The 22,277-nt window shown below is 36.0% G+C and overlaps 1 protein-coding gene across 1 annotated transcript; it reads left to right on the forward strand.

Annotated features, from left to right (window-relative positions):
• The first annotated feature begins 521 nt into the window (after positions 1–521).
• LOC100245477 (oxysterol-binding protein-related protein 1C) lies at positions 522–16,001 on the forward strand. The gene is made up of 10 exons (XM_002284347.4): positions 522–1,673; positions 1,940–2,296; positions 6,894–6,993; positions 8,686–9,134; positions 9,375–9,530; positions 11,986–12,153; positions 12,227–12,367; positions 14,422–14,652; positions 14,868–14,981; positions 15,651–16,001. Exons 1-10 carry the CDS (start codon positions 1,164–1,166, stop codon positions 15,816–15,818), a joined length of 2,394 nt encoding a protein of 797 aa, XP_002284383.1. The 5' UTR covers positions 522–1,163; the 3' UTR covers positions 15,819–16,001.
• The last annotated feature ends 6,276 nt before the right edge of the window (positions 16,002–22,277 follow it).

Raw genomic sequence — 22,277 nt, forward strand, 5'->3', positions numbered from 1 at the left:
AATTAGACCAATAAAATCAATCCGTTTAAAAAATAAAATACTAATTTAATGTATGCCACATTTAATAGCCTCACGTTCCATATTTCAGCATATTATTTATCCAAAGCTATAGTTTTTATTTTTTGATTTTTCTATTTTACTTCAATCCAAATCCGTACTTGGCTGCCCAAATGTGTCAAAAAATGATCCATATAAAATTGACAACATTATTTTATTAACATGTCTAATAATAATGATGAATTTGTTGATTTGATCTTAAATACGGTTAATCTGCCAATGATTGTATAGAGGATGATGGCATGATGGTAGAAGGAAATATCGAGAATATTCTATATTTGTACCATCGGATAGTCTTTGGGTGGACGCATCGCATTATCGTATTATGGGGTAATGGGGCATGGAATTTAACATATGGATCACATTAAGTTGTCATATAAATACAATTAAAGTGAATCTGCCGACCAACGCATATATCAAAGGTAAGGGATGTTAAACTTTAATAAAGTAATATTTTGTTTCCGGTCTCTGAGAGATGAAAGGGGAGGCCGCCTCCACTGACAGAAGCCTTTTGTTGAAACTGGGAACGTGAAGGCCATGAGCATGACCAGATCGGGGAGAAATAACACTAAATCAGCACTACGGTTCACCACGTGTCAAGATCAGGGACATCCAGGTGTCGGATTCCGAGTGAGCGGGCAGGGTCCATTGTGTCAAATCTCCTGCGTCTCTCCCACACACAACCAAACCGAGGAAGTAGAGAAAAGCGAGGAACCCCCAACCGCCTCATATTTAAACATGCAATAGAGGAGTTGTTGCGTCGCTTGACCATACTACACTGCCACTTCATCACTGGATTCCTCTTCATTTCTTTTGGTTTTCTTGGCCGGTTTGCCAAGCCAAACCCGTGTTTCGCCGGCCTTCTCGGAAACCTCCTCGCCCTTTCCAAAATTTCCTTCTCTTTCTATTTGTCCAATCGGATAAATATGAATAAAATATAATCTATTTGAATCCTATTCGTTTTTATTTTTATTTTTTATTTTTGTTATTTTTGAAAATTCAAAATAGAAATCTCTGCCAGTTATCACGGCGAACAGCCACTGGCTACGGTCACCACCGACTGTTGTATTCAAATGATGTGATCGCAGCTTAGTAGTTGATATCATATGCATCCCTTTTGCTGCATCACCACCGTGTCCGACCCAAATTCGGGGAAACCCTCGCATTCATTGCCGGAATTTCATATGTCACCTCTACCTCCGGCCGTCGGTGGTGGAGGCGTTAGATCTGATTCTGGAAATCGCAGCAACAATCTAAACCACAATCACGGCAATAACATCACCGATCATGGTCGTCTGACGGAGTCAATGTCGCGACCGCCGTCGATTTGTGGCGATCAGCGGGAGGTGAAGATCAACGATATCGTTGGAAATGGAATATCGGGGATTCTTTACAAGTGGGTGAATTATGGCAAGGGATGGCGTCCTCGGTGGTTTGTTCTTCAAGATGGAGTTCTATCTTATTATAAAATCCACGGTCCCGATAAAATCATTGTCAATCAAGAAACAGAGAAAGGATCGAAAGTCATAGGCGAAGAATCGCTCCGGCGAATCAACCGGCACAGGAACGGCAATTCTCAACTCCGGCGCAATCCTGTCGGTGAAGTCCATCTCAAGGTCTATTTCAAGTTTTTGTTCTAATTTCTTTTGCATTTCCCTTTTTTGATTCATTACATGGTCTTCATCATCGATATAGTCCTTTTATGTTTGCATGTCGCTTCACATGATTATTTTTCGTGCTTGAATCATGATCTCATTCAATTTTTTCTTGGCGCATTTTCTACTTTGATCCCGCGCAAGAATGGATTAAATCAATGAAACAGAAAATTTGATTTCTGATTTACTTTCTGTTTGCATTTTCATTTGGATTGGTTTTTATGCAGGTTTCTTCTGTCCGTGAAAGTAAATCCGATGACAAGAGGTTTTCAATTTTTACGGGCACAAAGCGGATGCATCTGAGAGCTGAAACACGCGAAGATAGAGCAGCGTGGATGGATGCATTGCAAGCTGTGAAGGACATGTTCCCAAGGATGTCCAACAGTGAGCTAATGGCTCCTCTAGATAATGTTACTGTATCAACAGAAAAGTTGAGGCAGAGGCTCTTGGAAGAGGGAGTAAGTGAGGCAGCGATCCAGGACAGTGAGCAGATCATGAGGAGCGAGTTTGCGGCTTTGCAGAACCAGATCGTGCTGCTCAAGCAAAAGCAGTTGCTCCTCATTGACACACTTCGACATTTAGAGGTACATCTTACGATTGTTAGAAAAAATATTGCCAATGGATTACAGAATTCTTCAATTTCTTCTGCACTGCAAAATCCGTTTCTCCCCAAACCACCCTAGTACATTAAGCTGGGGTATGTGCTTGCTCTGCTGCTCCTTTATTTATTTATATTTATATTTATTTTTAGTTTTTAACAATCTAAATTTATTTATTTAAATGAATAAAGTTGTAATGTCATTACTTCTCTGCCATTCTTCTTGTACAACCATTGATGGGAGTGGCTTGTCAAGCATTTGTATATCCTCTTTTAAAGTACAATATAGTTATTATGAGTATTTTTAGTGTAATAATGATTATTATGAAAAATTGAATGAATAGTAGTAAGTATTATTTGATACATGGATTTCTGAGTCTGTATGAAGTCCTTTTGGATTGATGTAAGTTCTTTTGCTTCTTTATTCTTTTGTTTTTATTTAGGGAATCATGACCATGTGAAGCAGTAGATCATATGTCAAAATAAGATGTTCAATTAGTTGCAGTAAGGTCTGCATGTTTGAAGCATCCTAACCAGGCTTTACGTGCTGGGAATCCACTTGAAACCTGCTAAACTTCTTTTTTGCTTGCATTTCATAGTTCTGGAGAATAAATTCGATTATTTCAATTCCAGTTTTTACTGGGGATGATAATCTAGGAACTTTCTATAAGCCTCATCAGTGTAGTTTTTCAGGAAGGTCAATGCAAATCCCATATCTTTCTGGTGTACTGATGAAATTTAGGAAAAAGAATTCCATTTCTGAAGAGTCCTTTCATACTTTCTCTCATGAAATTCATAAAGGGTGTCATATATGCCCTGAAGGCCCCGATTGGGGTGGGTGAAGATTTGGCATATTCCAGGTTTGATTCAATGTACCAAAAAGAAAAAACATTTACCTAAAAGGCAAGGTCTGCATGTGTGTATGTTCACATCTTTGTACTGAGTTAAGCTTTTTGTGTTTTCTTGTAGTCTTCAATGGTACCCAACATTTTAATTTAATCATGCTGTTTGATGCGTATACTCTAGCATCACCCCTTTGGTGATTTAGGGTTTTTCATTAGTCAGTTGTGAATTGTTGTCAATGAAACAGTTGTAAATTCCCATTCCCCCCTCCCCCTTAACAGTTATAAACCAAATGTATATTATGTAATGTTTACATATTTGTTAATATTCAAATGTAATACCATTGTTAAATGCGAAAAACAACCTGAACATGTTCTACTTTACATGACTTCAAAAACAGAGATTTTATTAATGGCTTGAAGTTGTCATCCTGAGCATTACATGGGCCAGAATTTGACTTGGTCACAGAGGATATCACAGACTCTGAGTTTATACCATCTCTATTTCAAAAATGGATCTGGATCCCAACATTAAAATTGATGAAGGCACACTACTAACTGATGTGTTCCAGATACTCTTTTTTACTTTGTATCCACATTGCTGTTCATTTATCATTCTAAATTCCTGTTGGTACCCTTAAGATGTTTAGGACCATGACTGCCTAGAGTTAGTCTTCACTTATACCCTTCATCAGTGTTTATCAACCAAGAACTAATGAGTAGCATAATATTGGTCGCTAAGGAAACTTTTAAACATTTCTATTCCTACTAGCATAGGATTTACTATGGGATGGGCTTCATCTGGCTGGAGTGAGATTAATCACGATTAAATGATTCTGTATCATGTAGGTTGACCATGTACCACTTTTACCACACAAATTTCCTTTGTCCTACATCATCGAGAATTTAGATGGTCCAAGCATCTTTTATTTGTATCTGTGGGACAAAATAAAGGATTGAAAATTTTGTCAATCTTAGTGACCGTTTTCATCATTCATCATAACCTTATAAAAATGGAAATAGTTCTCAAATGTTCATTCACTTTGTGCAATTTGTTAGAAATTGAAACCCCACATGTATCTTTTCAGTAAATGAAACTTGATGTTATAGGTTTGTTAGAGTGTATGATATATATAGTGAGCTGCCCAAATCTTACAAGCTTAAGCTTTTAGGAAAATGTTCAACATGGTATCATAGACTTGTTATGTTGATTTCCTCAATTTATTAAGCTTAAAAAAAGGCTACTTTATTTGTCCACGTGTAAGCCCAAAGGGAAGACTACATGTGAGAGAGGGTGTTAGAGTGCATGATATACACTGTGGAACCAAATTCTACAAGCTCAAGTTTTTAGGAAAATTGGTTATTCACCATAGGCCTTATTGTGTTGCATGTCTTTTGTGTATTCTGCTCTAAATTGGGGCAAAAATAATGGATAATGGATGGTTATCAGCCAAGCATTATTTTATTTTATTTTTATAATCCATTTTTATGTTGTTTTTCTTATTGCACTCTGTACTTTATTTTTTTGTTTTTGTTTCTCTCTTTCTTTCTCTCTCTGTGTGTGTATGCATGTTTCCATTTTTGGGGAGGGATGGAAAGGGCTTGTTGTTAATGTAATACACACATTTTTTCCCCTGCAGCGTGTTTCCTTTTTTTTGGCCCTTTTTTTGTTTACATACATTTCTATGCGGGTTTATGACGGTGCCTTATGCCCATCTCTCTCTCTCTCCATTTTGTTATGTTGGGATAAGTCTAGATGGAAAAGCTGATAGTGTTAGGTTATGAGCTACTTCGATCAAACGTTCCTTCCGAAGTTCAAACCATAGATTAACATCCTAACCATGAAGGCATCTAGTGGATGAAATGAGCTTTTCTTAGTATAGTTATGGGATCATAGAATTTAGTCAATTTCTTACTACTGAAATCACAAATAGCAGTTGGTGTTTGGTTAAGATTCTGACACCTTAACTGACTTTTGGGAATTTTCACGTCTATGAATTAATTTGTTAGAGAATGGATAGTAAATGTCATTTGTTATACCTTTGACACAGACTATTCTCTAATTGAATCATAGACTATCTAGTGAACATAGTTTCAGATATTTAAGTCAAATGCAATAATTTAGTGGTGTCTCAATTTCTTAAAATCCTTGTTGGATGTGGTGGTGATGGTGGTGGTGATGGTGATCATGATGGGTTGGTGATGATAGGAGCAGCATGTAGCAATTGATCGTGGAGGCTTCCAGTTATAGCATTCATGGTGGGTGGTTGGTGCAGTGGTGGCAACCACAGCACTTATGTTAGTCTAGGGGATGGGGAAGTAACTAGTGGTATTGATGGTGATAGTAGTGGTCTGTGGACAGTGTCTCTAATGCTGGTAGCAGTGTGAGCATTAGTCATTCTGACGGCAATGATGTTGTGATTGGGTTGGTTGCAATGCTAGAGGTGGGTGCCGTGACCATGGCAATGGTGGTAGTGTCAGTGGCAACAATGATAGAGACTATGGCGTTGGTGATGTGGCAGCATCCTGGCGATGATGTTATCAGCAATGGCAATGATGGAATTATTGGTGGCAATTTTGCTGCCTTCATCAAGAGTCAGACGCTTGATCCTAGTGTGAGTTTTGTTTTATTTTTGTTATAATTTTTTCTACTATTAAGTTTCAGAGGTCATTTCTCACAAGGCATGATACACCCAACGGTGAGAAAATTCCTAGGTTGGCTAGTTATGGATACCTGAGAGGCTGTAGGAACTCATTTTTAACAAAAACATTGTCTTTTTTCAACAAAAAATGTGTTGTGCATGCCATAATGCATTTTATTACGAGCAACAAACATCTCAACTAAACTGTGCATGTATCACTAGCACTTGTCTTCAAAAGCATGACTAAAATACCAAGAAATATTTTCCCAACAAACCTGGTTGGAGGGACAACAACTAACTTAATTTGGGCCATGCTCATTTCTCTGCTAATGAAACAGCCCAATGTTGGATTAAAAATACTGATATGAGGCATTATAGGACCTAACTTTACCTGCTTTCAAATCATGGGAACTAAGAGTAGCTAGTTAAAGCTTTTACATTGTTAAACACCATGCCTGATCTACTATGCTAGTTTCCATGCATTGTCTGTATGCTACGTTTCCACTTATCAGTTCTATTAGTTGGATTGTTGGGTTGGTATGGTGTAGGTTGTCAGGGTTTGGTTTACTTCTGCATTCATGTGTGCTTTCCCATGACATACCTAAGCAAGATTGTGGATAACTTTCTCCATTGTGGATGAAGGAACTTTCCATAACTATCCATTTATTCTTGCATTTGAGGTCAAAGAAAAGTTACTTGGATATTCTTTTATGCGAAGATTCAAGTTTTGGGTTAAATCTATTTTTGGCATGATGTACCTGGGCAGGATTGATAATATAATCATTTCCTCCACTGTGGACAAATGAAGTTTCCATAATTTGCTGTTAATACTTACTATTGAGATTGAAAAAAGTTATTTGAGTTATTTTATGGCTTCATTCTGTTTGAGGTTTTGAGTATAAGGAATTTTTATTTACATCCTTGAGTTCCTGACGTGTAACCTTTATTAGTATACATCCTGTCCATCTGAAGGTATTTTCCAAATATAAACGGTCATGTCATTACATTGAAAAGTTGAATCTCTGTTTAATATATTCTTATATCTGATTATCTGTCCTTTGTTTTGCTAATAAACTGCTGCTTTATGTTGTATGTGTAGACAGAAAAAGTTGATCTGGAGAATACACTAGTTGATGAGAGTCAAAGACAGCTGAAAGAGCAAGGTGCTTCATCTAGATTGAGGCAAGACAAATATAGTGGTATGTTGTGAGAAATTATCGTTTTAAATTAACTAGCAGCTGTTAGTTTCAGGGCCAATATGATTTATAACGCTACAAACTGTAACAAGATCTGACAGAGTTAAACTTTGGTTTAGTCTTTAGTTTATATGTTGAGTACAAACTCTTTTCATATTATTTAAATTGAAATTTGAAGTTTGTTCATTTGTTGGCATTACTTTTTCTATCTTGATAGAAAGTGATCTAGAGATTTTTGGGCTCTTTGAGAGGATAATCATGCTTATAATGCTTTATTTATTTATTCTATTTCTAGCTTTTAATTTTATCTATTGCATACATGTATTTGCATGATGTTTTTAATAAAATTTATTTGGCTACAATAACTTTCCATCCCCACTTTATTATGCAATCCCATTTCTGTCTTTTAGTGCTCGGAGTCATAAATTGCATACTTTCTTGTCTCATTTTTTGGAAGGGCCATTCTTTTTTAGTATCCCAGTCAAATTACCTTAATCAATTTTGGTTTTATTTTTATAGTTTGACTTACCACTTTGGATTTGCTCAATTGAATACATCATAAGAGGTATACATCCTAAGAAGTTGGACTCCTAGTTTCAATAGGCCTTTTAATGATTGGGAGATGGAAGAAGTGGGAAGATTACTTTGTTGCTTGGATGGGAAGATGGTCAGGATGGCTGAGGAGGATAGGGTGCGATGGGTGGAATCAAAGGATGGGGTGTTTTCGGTAAAATCCTTGTATAGGGCCTTGTAGCCGGTGTCTCTTGCTTCATTCCCTGCGAAGATTATTTGGATTTCTCGTGCATAGCCCAAGATAAGTTTCTTTGCGTGGGAGGCTTCGTGGGGAAGAGTTTTAACCTTGGACCACTTGCAAAAGAGGGGTTGGGCTTTGGCAAATAGGTGCTTTCTGTGCCAAAAGAGTGGGGAGTCGATTGACCACCTCTTCCTTCATTGTGAAAGAACAAGGGAGGTGTGAACGTTGCTCCTCGCTTTTTTTGGAGTTTCTTGGGTCTTTCCGCTTTCGGTAAAGGAAACCCTGTTAGGTTGGAGAGGCTCTTTTGTGGGCAAGAAGAGGAAGGTGGTGTGGCAATTGGGACCTTTATGCTTGTTTTGGGTTATTTGGAAGGCTAGGAATTCAATTGCTTTTAAGGACGGTGTGTTGTCCATTCAAAAGCTGAAAATTTCTTTTGTGTATTTACTTTGGTCGAAAACCAAATTGTGGATAAAAGATGGTCCTTCGACCTTAATAGAATTTATAGAATGAGTGTGTATGCGTTAAGGGAGAGGGTTTTTTGTGCTTTCCTTGAGTTTTGGGTCCTTTTGTAAGCAGGTGAGTTGATCTATACTGTAACTCTGTGAGTCGCTTCTTTAGCGCCTATTTGCTATACATGTTGTGCTTATTGATAAGAAGAAAAAAGAATCTAAGATGTAATCAGAACTGTATATGATTCTTTATGGCATGGGACCTAAGGGTACTCTTTGACAATGTGTGTGCTACATAAATAGAACAAGACTACGAAGAATATAGTGTAGATAATATCTAAACACAGAGGGAATTTAGAAATATATAAACTGGTGTTTACTTTATTGTTTGAAACACTTGGCAGGCCATAAAGAGTTGATGCTGTTCTTTTGTGAGTTCTTTTTCGTCATCAATTAGTTCTCTATTCAGAAATGTTTTTGTTCTTTTTCCAGAAGGAAGTGGTAGTGAATCTGAAGATGACAATGAAAGAGTTGATGCTGCAGAGGAAGAAACAGATGATGATGATAATACTTTCTTTGATACTCGGGATTTTCTTTCATCAAGTTCTTTTAAAAGTACTGGGTCTGATTTTCGGATATCATCCTTCTCTTCTGATGATGATGATTTTTATGCTGTTGAATCTGAGGACGGTACTGATCCTTCCATCATATCTGTTGGCAAAAACTATCCTCATGTTAAGCGGCGCAATAAATTGCCTGATCCAGTTGAAAAAGAGAAGGGGGTTAGTCTCTGGTCAATGATTAAGGATAATATTGGGAAGGACCTAACAAAAGTTTGTCTTCCTGTTTACTTTAATGAGCCTCTCTCTTCTCTGCAAAAATGTTTTGAAGATCTGGAATATTCATATCTTCTTGATCGGGCTCATGAATGGGGAAAAATGGTGAGTTTGGATAAGAACTTGGTAGTCTTTTTCTGTGGTGTCATTGATTGGTAAGCATGCCTTTGTAGAACTTGTGCGTTTTATTTATATCATACTGTATGTGGATGATGACATACTACAAAGCATTTTAATTTATATTGCAGTTTTAGAGCCAGTCTAATCATAAGTTTATTTGGTTGAGTTAGTCCTTTTTCAGTTTGACTTGCTTAACCCCTAATTCTTCTGAATTGAACCTCTCAGGGAAATAGTCTAATGAGGATTTTGAATGTAGCTGCATTTGCTGTTTCTGGATACGCTTCTACCGAAGGAAGAACATGCAAACCATTTAATCCATTACTAGGGGAGACCTATGAGGCTGATTATCCAGATAAAGGCCTCCGTTTTTTCTCAGAGAAGGTATGTTAAACATTTCTTTCTTTGTCATCTGTTGCATACTTCTCTTGACATTGTGCCTTTCTGTTTGTCCCTAGTAGGTTAACATGGTAATTTAATTTTACCAGTTAGTTTAACTTAATTGATAGCTGGTTCTTTCTGTCAACATCCTCACAAATAATTTAAATTTTTCGGCCACATGACCCCAAACAAACTAAATAGAAGGCAACATTCATGTGCCTGACTTTAAATAGTTGGGATTTAAATGCTTTTTTCGTAAATATGATTTATGTATTTTTCTAAAAAAATAATAATAATCATGCAGACTACATTGCAAAGTTTGAGCAACATAACTGCATGGTAACAACTTCTAAAACAAAGCCCTCGGATTTTCACCAAATTAATTATACTTATATTGTATTTCTTAGTCTGATATTACTCTATAAGAAATTGAGAAAGGGAAAAACTAAATATGCATGTAAATTTTTTTAGATTAAATGAGATTTGAAAAGGCTAATAAGAGGAAAACTTTGGTGTCCTTTGGATACATTCCCTATTTTTTTATTTTTGAAAATAGAAAATATTAGTACTTCCTATATAAAATTTAGAAACTCTAAAAAAAGTATGGTAAAATTTTTTAGATTAAATGAGATTTGAAAAGGCTAATAAGAGGAAAACTTCGTTGTCCTTTGGAGTTTGGATACATTTCCTATTTTTATTTTTGAAAATGGAAAATATTAGTACTTCCTATATAAAATTTAGAAACTCTAAAAAAGTATGGTAAAAAATTTTAGATTAAATGAGATTTGAAAAGGCTAATAAGAGGAAAACTTCGTTGTCCTTTGGAGTTTGGATACATTTCCTATTTTTTTATTTTTGAAAATGGAAAATATTAGTACTTCCCATATAAAATTTAGAAGCTCTAAAAAAGTATGGATTTACCTTATGTTTTAAAAAATTACTTCTAAAATTTGAGGTAGTAAAATTTTTGTAAACAGTTTTTTAAAAGCATTATCTTTTAAAGATAAGTCTCTAAGAGTTTCGACATTTTAAATAGGATTTACTTCTATTTCTTGCATTTAAAAATAGAAAACAAAAATTTCGTCAAACAAGACCTTCATGTTTTTAGGTGTTACTTTCTTCAAAATAGACCATTGATGGGATGTCTAAACCTCAAACAACCTTATTTTTTATGACCACAAAATAATTGGAATGAGAAGTAAAAAAGATGAGCTCTTAGAAGTTCATCTTTCTTTGATGATGTAGCCATAACTCATTACCCACTTATGGATTATGAAATAACAGTGGTAGAATCACATTCAATTTGACAAAGATGCCAGAACTGAGATAATGTTGTTGTCCTGACGACATCCCATTAAGTTTTCATCCCACATAAGGGTACTAGATTTAAATCACAAGTTGTGAGCAAGATTGCATCTTTTCCAATTTTCAAATTCTATATTTATGCAGTTCATTTTTTTGTATCAAATTTCATAAATTTCTCCCTTTTAAAAAAATTATTGTTATTTAAATTTTGGTTGAATGCATAATATTAAAAACATATGTTTTTTCTCTCATTTTTTTAAGAAGAAAATTGAGTATCTTTATTCGAATTTATATTGCTCAATTCAAAAAATAGAGTGGAAATTAGGTGGATATGAATTTATTGAAAACAAATTTATAGTTAAAAATTGGAACTAATTGTTGCAAAAGTTTTTCGAGTCCATGGGTGGCAATAATATTTGGAAATCATTGTGGTAAGACAAGGGAGCTATGGACTCTATTGCTATCATTTTTTGGACTGGTGTGGGTGTTCCCGACTTCAGTGAGAAATCTTTTTCTGAAATGGAAAGTTTAAGGGACTAGGGAAGAAGAGGAAAGCAGTTTGAAGATTGACGCCTATTTGTCTTTTTTGGTGTATTTGGGGAGAGCGAAACCAAAGAACGTTTCAAGAGGAAGAGTTGTTAGGCCAAAGCTTGGGGAACCTCCTTTTCCATTCACTTCTAGAGTGGTCTCATCAGTTTTTGGATTTAGATTTTCCCTCTTTTTTGAATTTTTTGGGTGATTGGCATGGTGGCTAGCTTTATTTCTCTCTAGTTTCTTTCTTTCTTTTTGTAGCCTAGGTTTGACTCTTTTTGTATACTGCCTGTATATGTAGCCCCCCCTGTTTTGGGGTCTTCTTAATTCAATTTGCCTTTGTGTATAAAAAAAAAAAATATTTGAAAAAGAAGTATATATAAATAAGTTGTGAAGCATGGTTATGTGCTGAAAGCATGAAAATCTTCATGTTACATTCTTCGTGATTAAATTTTGAGTGGCTTCTCTAGTTTCATTTCCATTAAGATATTGCCTTGTTGGTCATTTCAAACAAGTGCATCTATAACATCAGCATTTTATTAAATTCTTTGGCATTCCAGATTAACTTCTTCAGTAGTAATTATCAAATAACCAAGGTTGTCAATTGTTTTTGTTGAGTCAGGTTAGTCATCACCCTATGATTGTTGCATGTCACTGTGAGGGTACGGGATGGAAATTTTGGGCAGATAGCAATTTAAAGAGCAAATTTTGGGGTCGGTCTATTCAGCTTGATCCCATTGGCGCTTTGACTTTGGAATTTGATGATGGAGAAACTTTTCAATGGAGTAAGGTATGGAGCAAATGATTGGAAAGTGTTTATTCTCTTTTAGATTCCAATTTAAAATTGGACTTTCTTCTATCAGGTAACAACATCAATATACAATCTTATATTGGGAAAGTTGTACTGTGATCACTATGGTACAATGCGCATACAGGGAAATCGTGAGTATTCATGTAAGCTGAAATTCAAGGAGCAGTCAATCATAGACCGGAATCCTCACCAGGTGCGCTCTCTCTCTCTGTCTCATGTGCATGCATACACCCGCTCTCCCTTGCCTTCTCTCATGCACACATTCACAGATTTACTGCTAAAACACAAAAATTACTTGCTACACGCTGTTACCTGAGTCTCTTTACTATTCTGTTACTATACAAATAAAATTAGGCACAAGCACACAAATGCACACAGATATTCATGCTAATACACCAAATAAATACATAAATAAATATAAATATATATATACTTGCTACATGTTATTTCCTGAGCCTCTTTATGATACTGTTAGGATGATCCTTCAATTCCTTCTTTTCTTACTGAAGTATGTGAGTCTAAATTATGGCTTGCCAGATCATGGTTTAAATTTTTTTTGATAGCATGTTGATATCTTTATCAATCATGATTTAGGAGAGTTATTAGATATTTCAGCATCATGTGAATGATATTCTACTTTGGATATTTTCTGCATGTCTAAAAGTTGCATATTTGCCTTTGTGAATCTCATTTTGAGTGTCGATATTGTACATATGTTGTAGACTGCATATGTTATATCTATACAAACATTCACTACATCTGCATTGCTATCTGATTTAAAATTCTGCAATTAACAAAAGAAAACGCATGGATATTTGGAACGTGACATGGCACTATTCTTATCTTCTGAGGAAAACATATGCAAATATTAAGTAAAAAATAATAATAGAGATTTGAATTTTGCTGCATAGATGAGTACATTTAAATCTTCTATGTTGAGGTTTGAAATTTAGTTTGTGTCATGCACCAAATGAAAATTGCACTTAGCATTGTTGTTAAATGGTTGTGTAACTGAATATTACACTGTTGTTTTTATTGGTTTGCAATTTAAGAATGGCAATAATTAAAAAATGGATGGTTGGGTTGAGTTATCACCCTTGCACATTTATCACTTCAAGATGAGGCATTTCTGTGAGTGAAAGAAAAAGGAAGATAGTTCCTTGTAATTTTGGGTTAAAAAAAAAACTATGTGAAGATTCTGGACAAAGATAATGTCTACATGCTCTCTGGAGTTTTTGGACAACAGGATTTAGTTTCTGTAGGTATTAGTTTACTATGTGAAGTGTCTAGTTTTTCTCAACACTGGTTATTTAGCCATTTGGCTCCTCAAGAGTCATGGTAACAGTCACAATTTGAAACAACTCCATTTGAATATCAATGTATAATTTTCTATTAACTCTTTTTTACTACTTCTATATCTTAAGAATTGTGTGTTTCTCTTAGTGGTGGGTATACTGCCACAGTAATAGGGCAAGTTCATATTTTTATTGTGCAACCTGCTTGGGTTCTCACACAATCATGGCTAGTCAGAATTTTATTATTGTATCATGCATTGTTTACAATTTCTTGTATAGCATTGGTAATTCATCACGATGGGAACAGTCAATATCCAACTATTAAAATAAAATAATGGCATATCATGAAATGTTAAAACTGATCCTAGATGGTGGGTTTACTTTTAAGTGCCACGTGATAGATGATGGGACCATTCATTTTTATGAGACTTTTGACCATAGTATTTACATGCTTGTATAATAGTTTGTGTGTGATTCTAATGGAGACTTATTGTTTGCAATCATTGCAAATAGGGAAGCCTCAATTTCTCCTCTTTGAACTTTTAAATGGTGAAGGTTTTAGTATTGCTGGAAGTATCAGGGGTAGAGATTGAGTTTATTGAACCTGTTTGGAAATTTGTTCCTCAACTAAATACTCTTTAGTAAAAGCTAATCAATTTATTTCATTTTATTTATTTATTTATTTTTATGAGATGGGTAAGGAGTTTGCTTTTTAGAGTGTGTGTGATGAACTGTCATGCTTATGGGTGAACCTGCTGACACTCTAGTTCATTTTCTTGCTTTCATTTTCAATACACCAGGAATATGCCCATAAGCGATAGGGATTTTTTCCCCTTTCGTAGGTCAGAAGTGTAAAGATCTCCCCTTCTACTTAAATGCTAGATGCACAAAGACTACGTGATTCAAATACACACCAGCATTTTCTATTAATAATAGCTTTATTATTTTGCAGGTGCAAGGTATAGTTCAGGATAGGCATGGGAAAACAGTGGCAACACTATTTGGAAAGTGGGATGAGAGCATGCATTATGTGATTGGAGACTGTTCTGGCAAGGGGAAAGGAAATGATACTTTATCAGAATCTCATTTGCTATGGAAGCAGTGCAGGCCTCCCAAGTTCCCCACTAGATATAACTTAACACGCTTTGCTATCACACTGAATGAGCTCACTCCTGGATTGAAGGTGATTGTGAATATGTGTTTGCAAATTGAGAACATGGTCTTTTACAGTACACTTCATTAAAATTTGGAATACGAATCTATTCTTTAAAATGGAGTACTTACACAATCACATTTGTGCTTGCTTAACAAGTCATTCTAAATCTTTTAACAATTTTAAGGTACCTTCAAGATGTTGAAAGTCTTTAGTGTCGTGATTTTAGGTTTGTCATTTTGCAGGAAAAGTTGCCTCCTACAGATTCAAGGCTCAGACCCGATCAAAGGTGCCTTGAAAACGGGGAATATGAAAAGGCAAATTCAGAGAAGTTGCGGCTTGAGCAGCGACAGCGCCAGGTAAATCATAGGTTATCTTGCCTCCATGTTGTTAAATGCAAATGTTGTCATGTACCCCCAAGTGAGTGAAGCTATTTTTTGGAGTTTAGCCATATAGAGCTGAGCTGTATTTGAGCTTGGGGCTTCCTTAATGTTTCAAGATCATATGTATTCTCATTTTTAGTCCCACTTAACCTAGAGATAGGATTGAATAACATAAATCTTACACATATAAGGATTCTATTGGGACAATAAGTCAGTGGATGGTTTGTACTAGTAAATGCTTCAAGTTAGAGTGGCATCAGAAATAAGAATGAAAACAAAGCTTACTCCCTTTCCCCTAGCCTTGCCCGCCCACATAGTTCTTTCCCCAGCATCTCCAATGCACAGCAAAATTAGGCTACTATTGCCAAAAGATGTTTTTGTTTTAAAATAGAGTTTGGTTTCTTCTTTTGCTTTTTAACCCGTTTTAGTCTTATTCTTTCATGGGGTGGGGTCAACTTCCCCCCTCCCTGGGCACATGTTGGCTCCACAGGTGACAAAAACAATTCAATGCACAACATACCTTTGATAAATCATTGCTTACGAAATTAATAGTGGCATAACATTTTGTTGATTTTCTGTTTGTAATCTGCCTTAAAAGTTGATTTTGTTAGTGGTGTAAAAGAAACTCTTTTAATGGAAATGCAGTCCCGGAAGATGCAAGAAAGGGGTTGGAAGCCAAGGTGGTTTGTAAAGGATAAAGGCAGCGATACCTATCGCTATGTTGGTGGGTATTGGGAGGCAAGAGAAAAGGGGAACTGGGATTCATGTCCTGATATCTTTGGCCAAATCTCCACTGACCAAATATCGGATTAAGGTTCGGGTCATCTGTTCCGGTTTTCAATTCTTTCTGTTGCAAATTTTTTTCTATTATCCTAAATGTTGGATAGGCGGCTGGTGATTGCTGGTGCTAGCAGTTGAGGATCCCCAATACATGCATGTAAGTAAATTAGACGCAGTGTTAGTAGGCAATAAAAGAAATTCCTTTTTCCCCTTCAATTTCTATCTTATCTAATGCTGAGATGAGATGATTCATCCTAGTCTTTAAGAAGGGTCCCAGTTTGAGCCTGCCCACCTTTGTCATGGCCTAGAGGCAAATCTACGGAAAACTTTGGTATGCTTTGATGACCAATAAATTGCTAGATTTATGGGGGATGTGGTTGATTAGCACCAAACTCTGGATGATTGATCATATCTCCAATTACTCTTCAAATGAGACTAATAGTGTTCAATTCAATTTTTAAAAAACCTTTAGATGCCGTTGTGATTCGTTCTGGATGTTATGAGGTTAACAAGAGTACTTTATCCTTTTAAAATTTACAGATGAACAATATTTAATAGTGTTTAAATGTTTTCACTTATAATGTTTGTCAGTTGTCACGGGACTTGCTAAATATCGGAGTAGCGACCAAAGATATTAATTAGTCACGAGACACATTCAATTTCAATTGGTCCGTTGGTTGTTTCAGATGCCATTCTTCTTGCCCATGGTAACTGCTCGGCTGTTGGATGGATTTTTGACAAGAGTAAGACCTTCTAAAAAATAATAATCCCTAAATTATCCTAAAAAATAATTTCCAATCTATTGTAGTCTTGGCTAGGTATGAGAGAAAAAAATGTTTTTTTATTATACAAAAGAAATTATCTTTTAAAAAAAGTGAGAAATGATGATTTTGTGAAAAAAAAAAACAAGAAATTATAAAAAGTGGAAATTCGTCCCTTGAAGGTACAATTTTTTTTTTTTTAAATGTAAAAACTGAAATCATAATAGTCTCTTCACGAGAGATGATTTTCACCAGAAAAACAAAAAAACAAAACCAAAAAATGAGAAATAGTTTATTGAAGAGCCGAGTTTCTGAGAAATTTTCTCCAAAAAAAAAAGGAAAATAAATAGTCTTTTAAAGTGGTGATTTTCTTAAAAAAAAAAAAAAATTTCAAATATCCTTTTTTTTATTCTGTTTAAATAATATACTTATATAATAATATAATTATATATATATATTATAAATTTAATTAATTTAATTTACTAAATTTAATATATAAAAATAATTATAATTATTAAGATATTTATCAATAATAATATTTATAAAGTATAAATTATGTTTAACATTCCATATTTAAAATTTTTATGTTAAATTAGATATTGAATTAAAAAATATTTTTTTCTTAACTTCCAATTTTTTTATTTAAATTAATTCAATTAATTATATTTAATAAAATCAATTTAATTTGATATTGTTTTTTATTTATAAGATAAATAATATTTATCTATTATTATTTTTCTTTTATTTTAGAATTAAAAAAAATATTATCAATTTTATGTGAAAAATGGGTTTATACAAAGCAAATTTATTATTAATTTATTAAATAATTACATAATTTTTGAAAGTTTCCTTTTTTTTTTTGAAAATTTCTCACTTTTTTGACATTCTCACTTTTTGTTTTGGTTTTTTATTTTTGTGAAAATCGTCCGTTGAAGAGAGGATTTCTCGCATTTTTGCTTCTTCAAGAGATGATTTTAAGCAAATGATTTTTTTGTATCATTTTTTTTAAAAGAAAATAAATCGCCTTTTCAAAAACTTATTTTTTAAAAAAATATTTTTCTCCTTTGCTATCTGTCCAAAATTATTATTTGAAACTACCATAATCTTGTAAAAAATCCCTATTAGAGAGAGAGAGACGTATATCCGAAATAGATGGTATATTTACTATATAAATTTCAATTTTAGTGTAAGGACTGCAAGGACCAAAAAGTAACACACATAATTCATCATCTGATCCAAAATGAACTAGGGAAGGAAAAAAATGGAATTCGAAGAATGGGGCTCGTTCAGTTAGGAGTATGGGAGTGGAGATAACAAAAAAAACTACAAAATGCGAGGCAGTCGGGATGGAGGTTGAGTTCGGTAGTTATGATGTGACGGATTAGGGTGCTGACCAAACGAATTGGATGCACTATCATCACTCCATCCCTCACCTCACCTCACCTGGAGGCTGGAATTGATGGTTGATATGCAACGTTATCTTTCCCTTGCCTTTTCCTATTATCCTATAAATATATTAATACTAATAATGATACAGGCCCAAAAGAGTCAAAGACCCACCTGTTTTAGAGCCATTTCGCTACTAGATAGTCCTGCGCAAATCATGGATAGGTTCCCTTTTGTGGTTGCCAAAGCTTACCCAATATCTCTTGGTTATAAGCTGACGCATTGGTGATTCTATTCTGACAGCCGAAGATATATATAAAAGTTATCATCCCTGTTGCTTAGCATTGTGATGGACGGATGTGTGACATGCCCTCGAATCCCCTCAATCTCTCACGCCGATTAAAACTGTGTAAGATCTTTAACCGTCCAATCAATCTTGACCGTTCAATCACGCCTTCTTGGAAAAGGACCCACCTCCCCTAACCAACAAACCAACAAGGCAACAACTAGGCACCGCACGACAAATTAGTAAATTACCATAGAGATACGCCAGATTATTTATTTATTAAAAATAACAAGAGAAATTGGGGTGATGCTGGCATCAGTATATTCGATCAAGTTTGAGCTGTAAACGAGGCAATTCTTGATCCGTCATCTCAGCGGGATCATCTCCCCCTTTTGTTCCTGTTTGAGCTGTTTATTTTATTTTCTCTTCTTTTTCTTGCAAAGCAAGACGTGAGCCTTCCCTCTCTTGGCCTGACCACTAGGTCACTCTTTTGACCCTGCATACCAATAGTAAAATCCTGTGGCGCTTTGAGAATGTTTTGAGAAAACAAAAACCCAAAAGAAAAAAACGAAAGTTGTGCATGATTCGCACGGTGAAAAGTCATCTCCTCTGTTCTCTTGGATATACCCTTGAATTCAAAAGTGCTTCCACTTCGACTAAAGGTTTGAATGCCCACGGTTGTCTTTTGAAGCAGGAGAAGTCTGGTGTAATTCGAATGTGATTGATAAAGAGGCCCGTAATAGCGTATGAACTTTGAACCCTTAACCTTGGGCCCAAGTATAGTTTGGGCAATAAACTACTTACTTACCAAGACCCAGCCCATGTCTGATGACTCCGTTTTTTCTCTCTCTCTTTATTTAGCTTTTTATAATCCCCATGTATGACCCTGTGACTTGATGTACAACTCAAAGGTTTCTGAAACTAAAGCTGAACTCCCACCTGTTTCTGCAATCGCCGTAGCCTTACCTTCTTAACCTTGCCTAACTGTAACTCTCTTTACAGCCCCTGATTTAAATGTCTTCTCCCTCTTTAGTACTTCGAATACAAAGTCGTCTTCCCATTATTTATTTCCTCGCTTCCAAAACATCCAAGGCGTTAATAACATTCATTCATGTAAAGTAGTAACAATAAAGTTCATCTGGTTTTCAAAGAGTTACATGTACTATTAACTGTTCCACAAATTTTGAAGGGTATGAAATTTACAAGGCGTTAGAGCAAATTCTTTTGGAAAAATATTCTAATTTTGAATCATAATTTGCTTAGAAGATGCATAGGCGGAAGAGGCACCAGACCTACAAAACCTCGGTGGTCTCACAGAAAGTAGAAGAATCGAATGGGTGATGGTATGATTTGTCATTTTCACAAGTATTCCGTGTTCTTACTTAAAAAGAAAATAAAAAATAAAAACAAAGAAGCGGAGAGAGAGCACATGCGTGGTGGGGCTTGATGAGAGCGCATGAAACGCACCGAGGACTTCCGCCTCACTCGCTTTCAGTCTTCACATCCCTCTCCAGCCCCCTTCTCTTTTCTTTTTGTTTTTTTCTACTTTTTGGCTTCTCTAATTTGCACCCCATCCCACCCCCTTTTCAGGTGGTAATTTACCCCATTGATATCCATCGACACCCTTCATGCTTTGGAGTCTCCTCATTGTTTCTAATTCCTTGTCTCTCTCTCCCCCCCTTTCCTTAGAATTAATTTAACCAGAGCAGCAGTTGCATCTCCCTCTATATGACTAATTTCGCTGCGGCAGAAATGATTTTTTTCCTTCCTTTTTTTTAATTCTAAAAATAAAACATAGAAAAGAGAAAGAAGCCTGGTGAAGGGATGAAACGGAGGAGGACGCTGTGGGGAATGGCAGTAAGGAGTAAGCGGTGACCACCCTCCCCCACACCACCACTGCAGATCCGTGTAGGAGATTGCAACAGCCCCACCACTCTCCACTCAACCATTTCACCACCAACCTCCATCCCCACACTTGCTCTCCTCTCACCACCACTATTCTCCTCTACGTGTGTTCGATGCTCCATTCCCCATCACCATTAACCACCATCCCCACCATCACTATCCACCATTTTCAAACTCAAATCATTCTCGCCCCCCAATTCCCACTCCTCTATCTGTTCTTCCATTTCTCTCAATATCATCCTTTCCATTTCCAACCAAAACACAAGTGGATGCATACATATACCATAGTATTAGTATTCCATAATCCTCATTCTCCCTGTTCCCCTACCATTTCCTTCCACTCATCCATCTCGTTCCCACCCAAACTGATGATGGCCCGCCCATCTCTGAATTGATCGCTGCGAGCTGATGACGAAACGCCCACCTCTGACTTCTGTCCCCGGCGGAAGGCAGTGCCGAAATGGGGTTGTACGGCTGCCACGTGGACGCCGATAGTTACAATGTCCGTTAAACCGGCGAGGAGGAGAGAGGTGGCGTCGCGTCGCGTCGCACCGCACCGCACGTCTGACCGTTGAAAAGCGACGTCTCCAATGGGTCCCACAGACAGCTAAAACTTGATTCTAGGTGGTCCCCACTCGCGTGCCAGGTCAGGCTGCCCCGGTCCAACTGTTTAAAGCGACTGTTTGGCTCGCCCCTTTTTCCCCATTGCCCATATTCCAAACCAATCACACACTAAACAAATCAAAGGAATAACAAGAGGTTTTTCAAACCCTTTTTTAAAAATTCCACCAAATATCCTCCTCCCATTATTAACAAACCCGTGGAACGATATAATTGGTCCTGATTTAATTTAATTATCTTAATCAACTACTAAGCAAATAACTAATTCCCCTAGTTTTGAACCAAATATTCTAATGCCCCGTCATATCTGCTTCTTGTATTCTAAGTATTCTAAATATGGTTTCCTAGCTATCGTGATTATATCAATGCCATCACCTTAAGTCCAAGGTCAATAAAATCGGAATGAAGATTATGATAAACACAGCCCATATTCTATGCTCGTATTGAAACCCACGAACTCCCAACCTTACCCATCATTACATCCAACCAATCAATTACTCTTCATGATATCATTTCGTTAAGCCAAAAGAAAGAAAATCTAACTCATCAATTTTATTTTTTTATTTTTGACATAAGATTTGAAGTTTGTTGAGAAAGCAAAATGATGGGGGTGGTGGGCGTTGATTAAGAGGTAGTTGAGAGTATTCATCCGGTCTCGCACTGTGTCGGGTGAGCATTAACGAGCTGACCGTATTAATACGATGGGTCATGGTTGGTTCGTTCAGAATTTATGATCCAAAAATTCAAAGACGAGTCCATGAAACCGAAATCCCATGTGAACAGCTTGGCCCTCGAGAAACGTTTTGGAGATATTCAATGGGATTCGTTGCAGGTAATCAAAAAAATAACACGAAGCAAAACCATTTCAATGGGTTTCATAACGTGGTCTCCAGATTCCTGACTTGATCCCGACCTCCATTTCTTTATGACCCAAAGAGAATTGGAAGTATATGAAACGGTAAACACTTGTCATTATAAATTAGAAATGAAAATGATGTTTACTAAGATTTGAACTGGCCTCATTCTTATACCTAGAAATTTTAGCACAAATTTTGGAAGGCCAATAGGGCGGGGGAGGGGGGGGGGGCCCACTTGGAAGTGGGCCACACCACAGCTTTCCGATTCATCATGCACCACCATTTCCAAAGCAGGAATAAAGATAAATTTGACATTGGGTAGGTGACTGGTGCAAAATTTTTGCCAAATCCTTGGCTTTGTTGTTATCATCAACTTATAGTAATATTTTTTTGGTGGATTTGAGAGGCAATGACAATATTCGGATTCCCGTTTTACCAATTTGGGACATCTTTCAGCAATAAGCATGGATTGGGGTCTTATTAAATGAGAAATTTACCTACCAAAAATAATTTAGTTGCAGCACAATGCTAAAGATGCCTTTGAGGTCTCAATCAAACAGATGTTTGAAGCAATCATACTAGGCTTCACCACAAGGAAGACGTACCAAAAATATAATCCATTAACTTTGCATTATTCTAATTCTAATCCAATTCAATAAACACACTTTCCATACCT

This window comes from Vitis vinifera, chromosome 18 (assembly GCF_030704535.1).
Source record: "Vitis vinifera cultivar Pinot Noir 40024 chromosome 18, ASM3070453v1".
NCBI lineage: Eukaryota > Viridiplantae > Streptophyta > Magnoliopsida > Vitales > Vitaceae > Vitis > Vitis vinifera.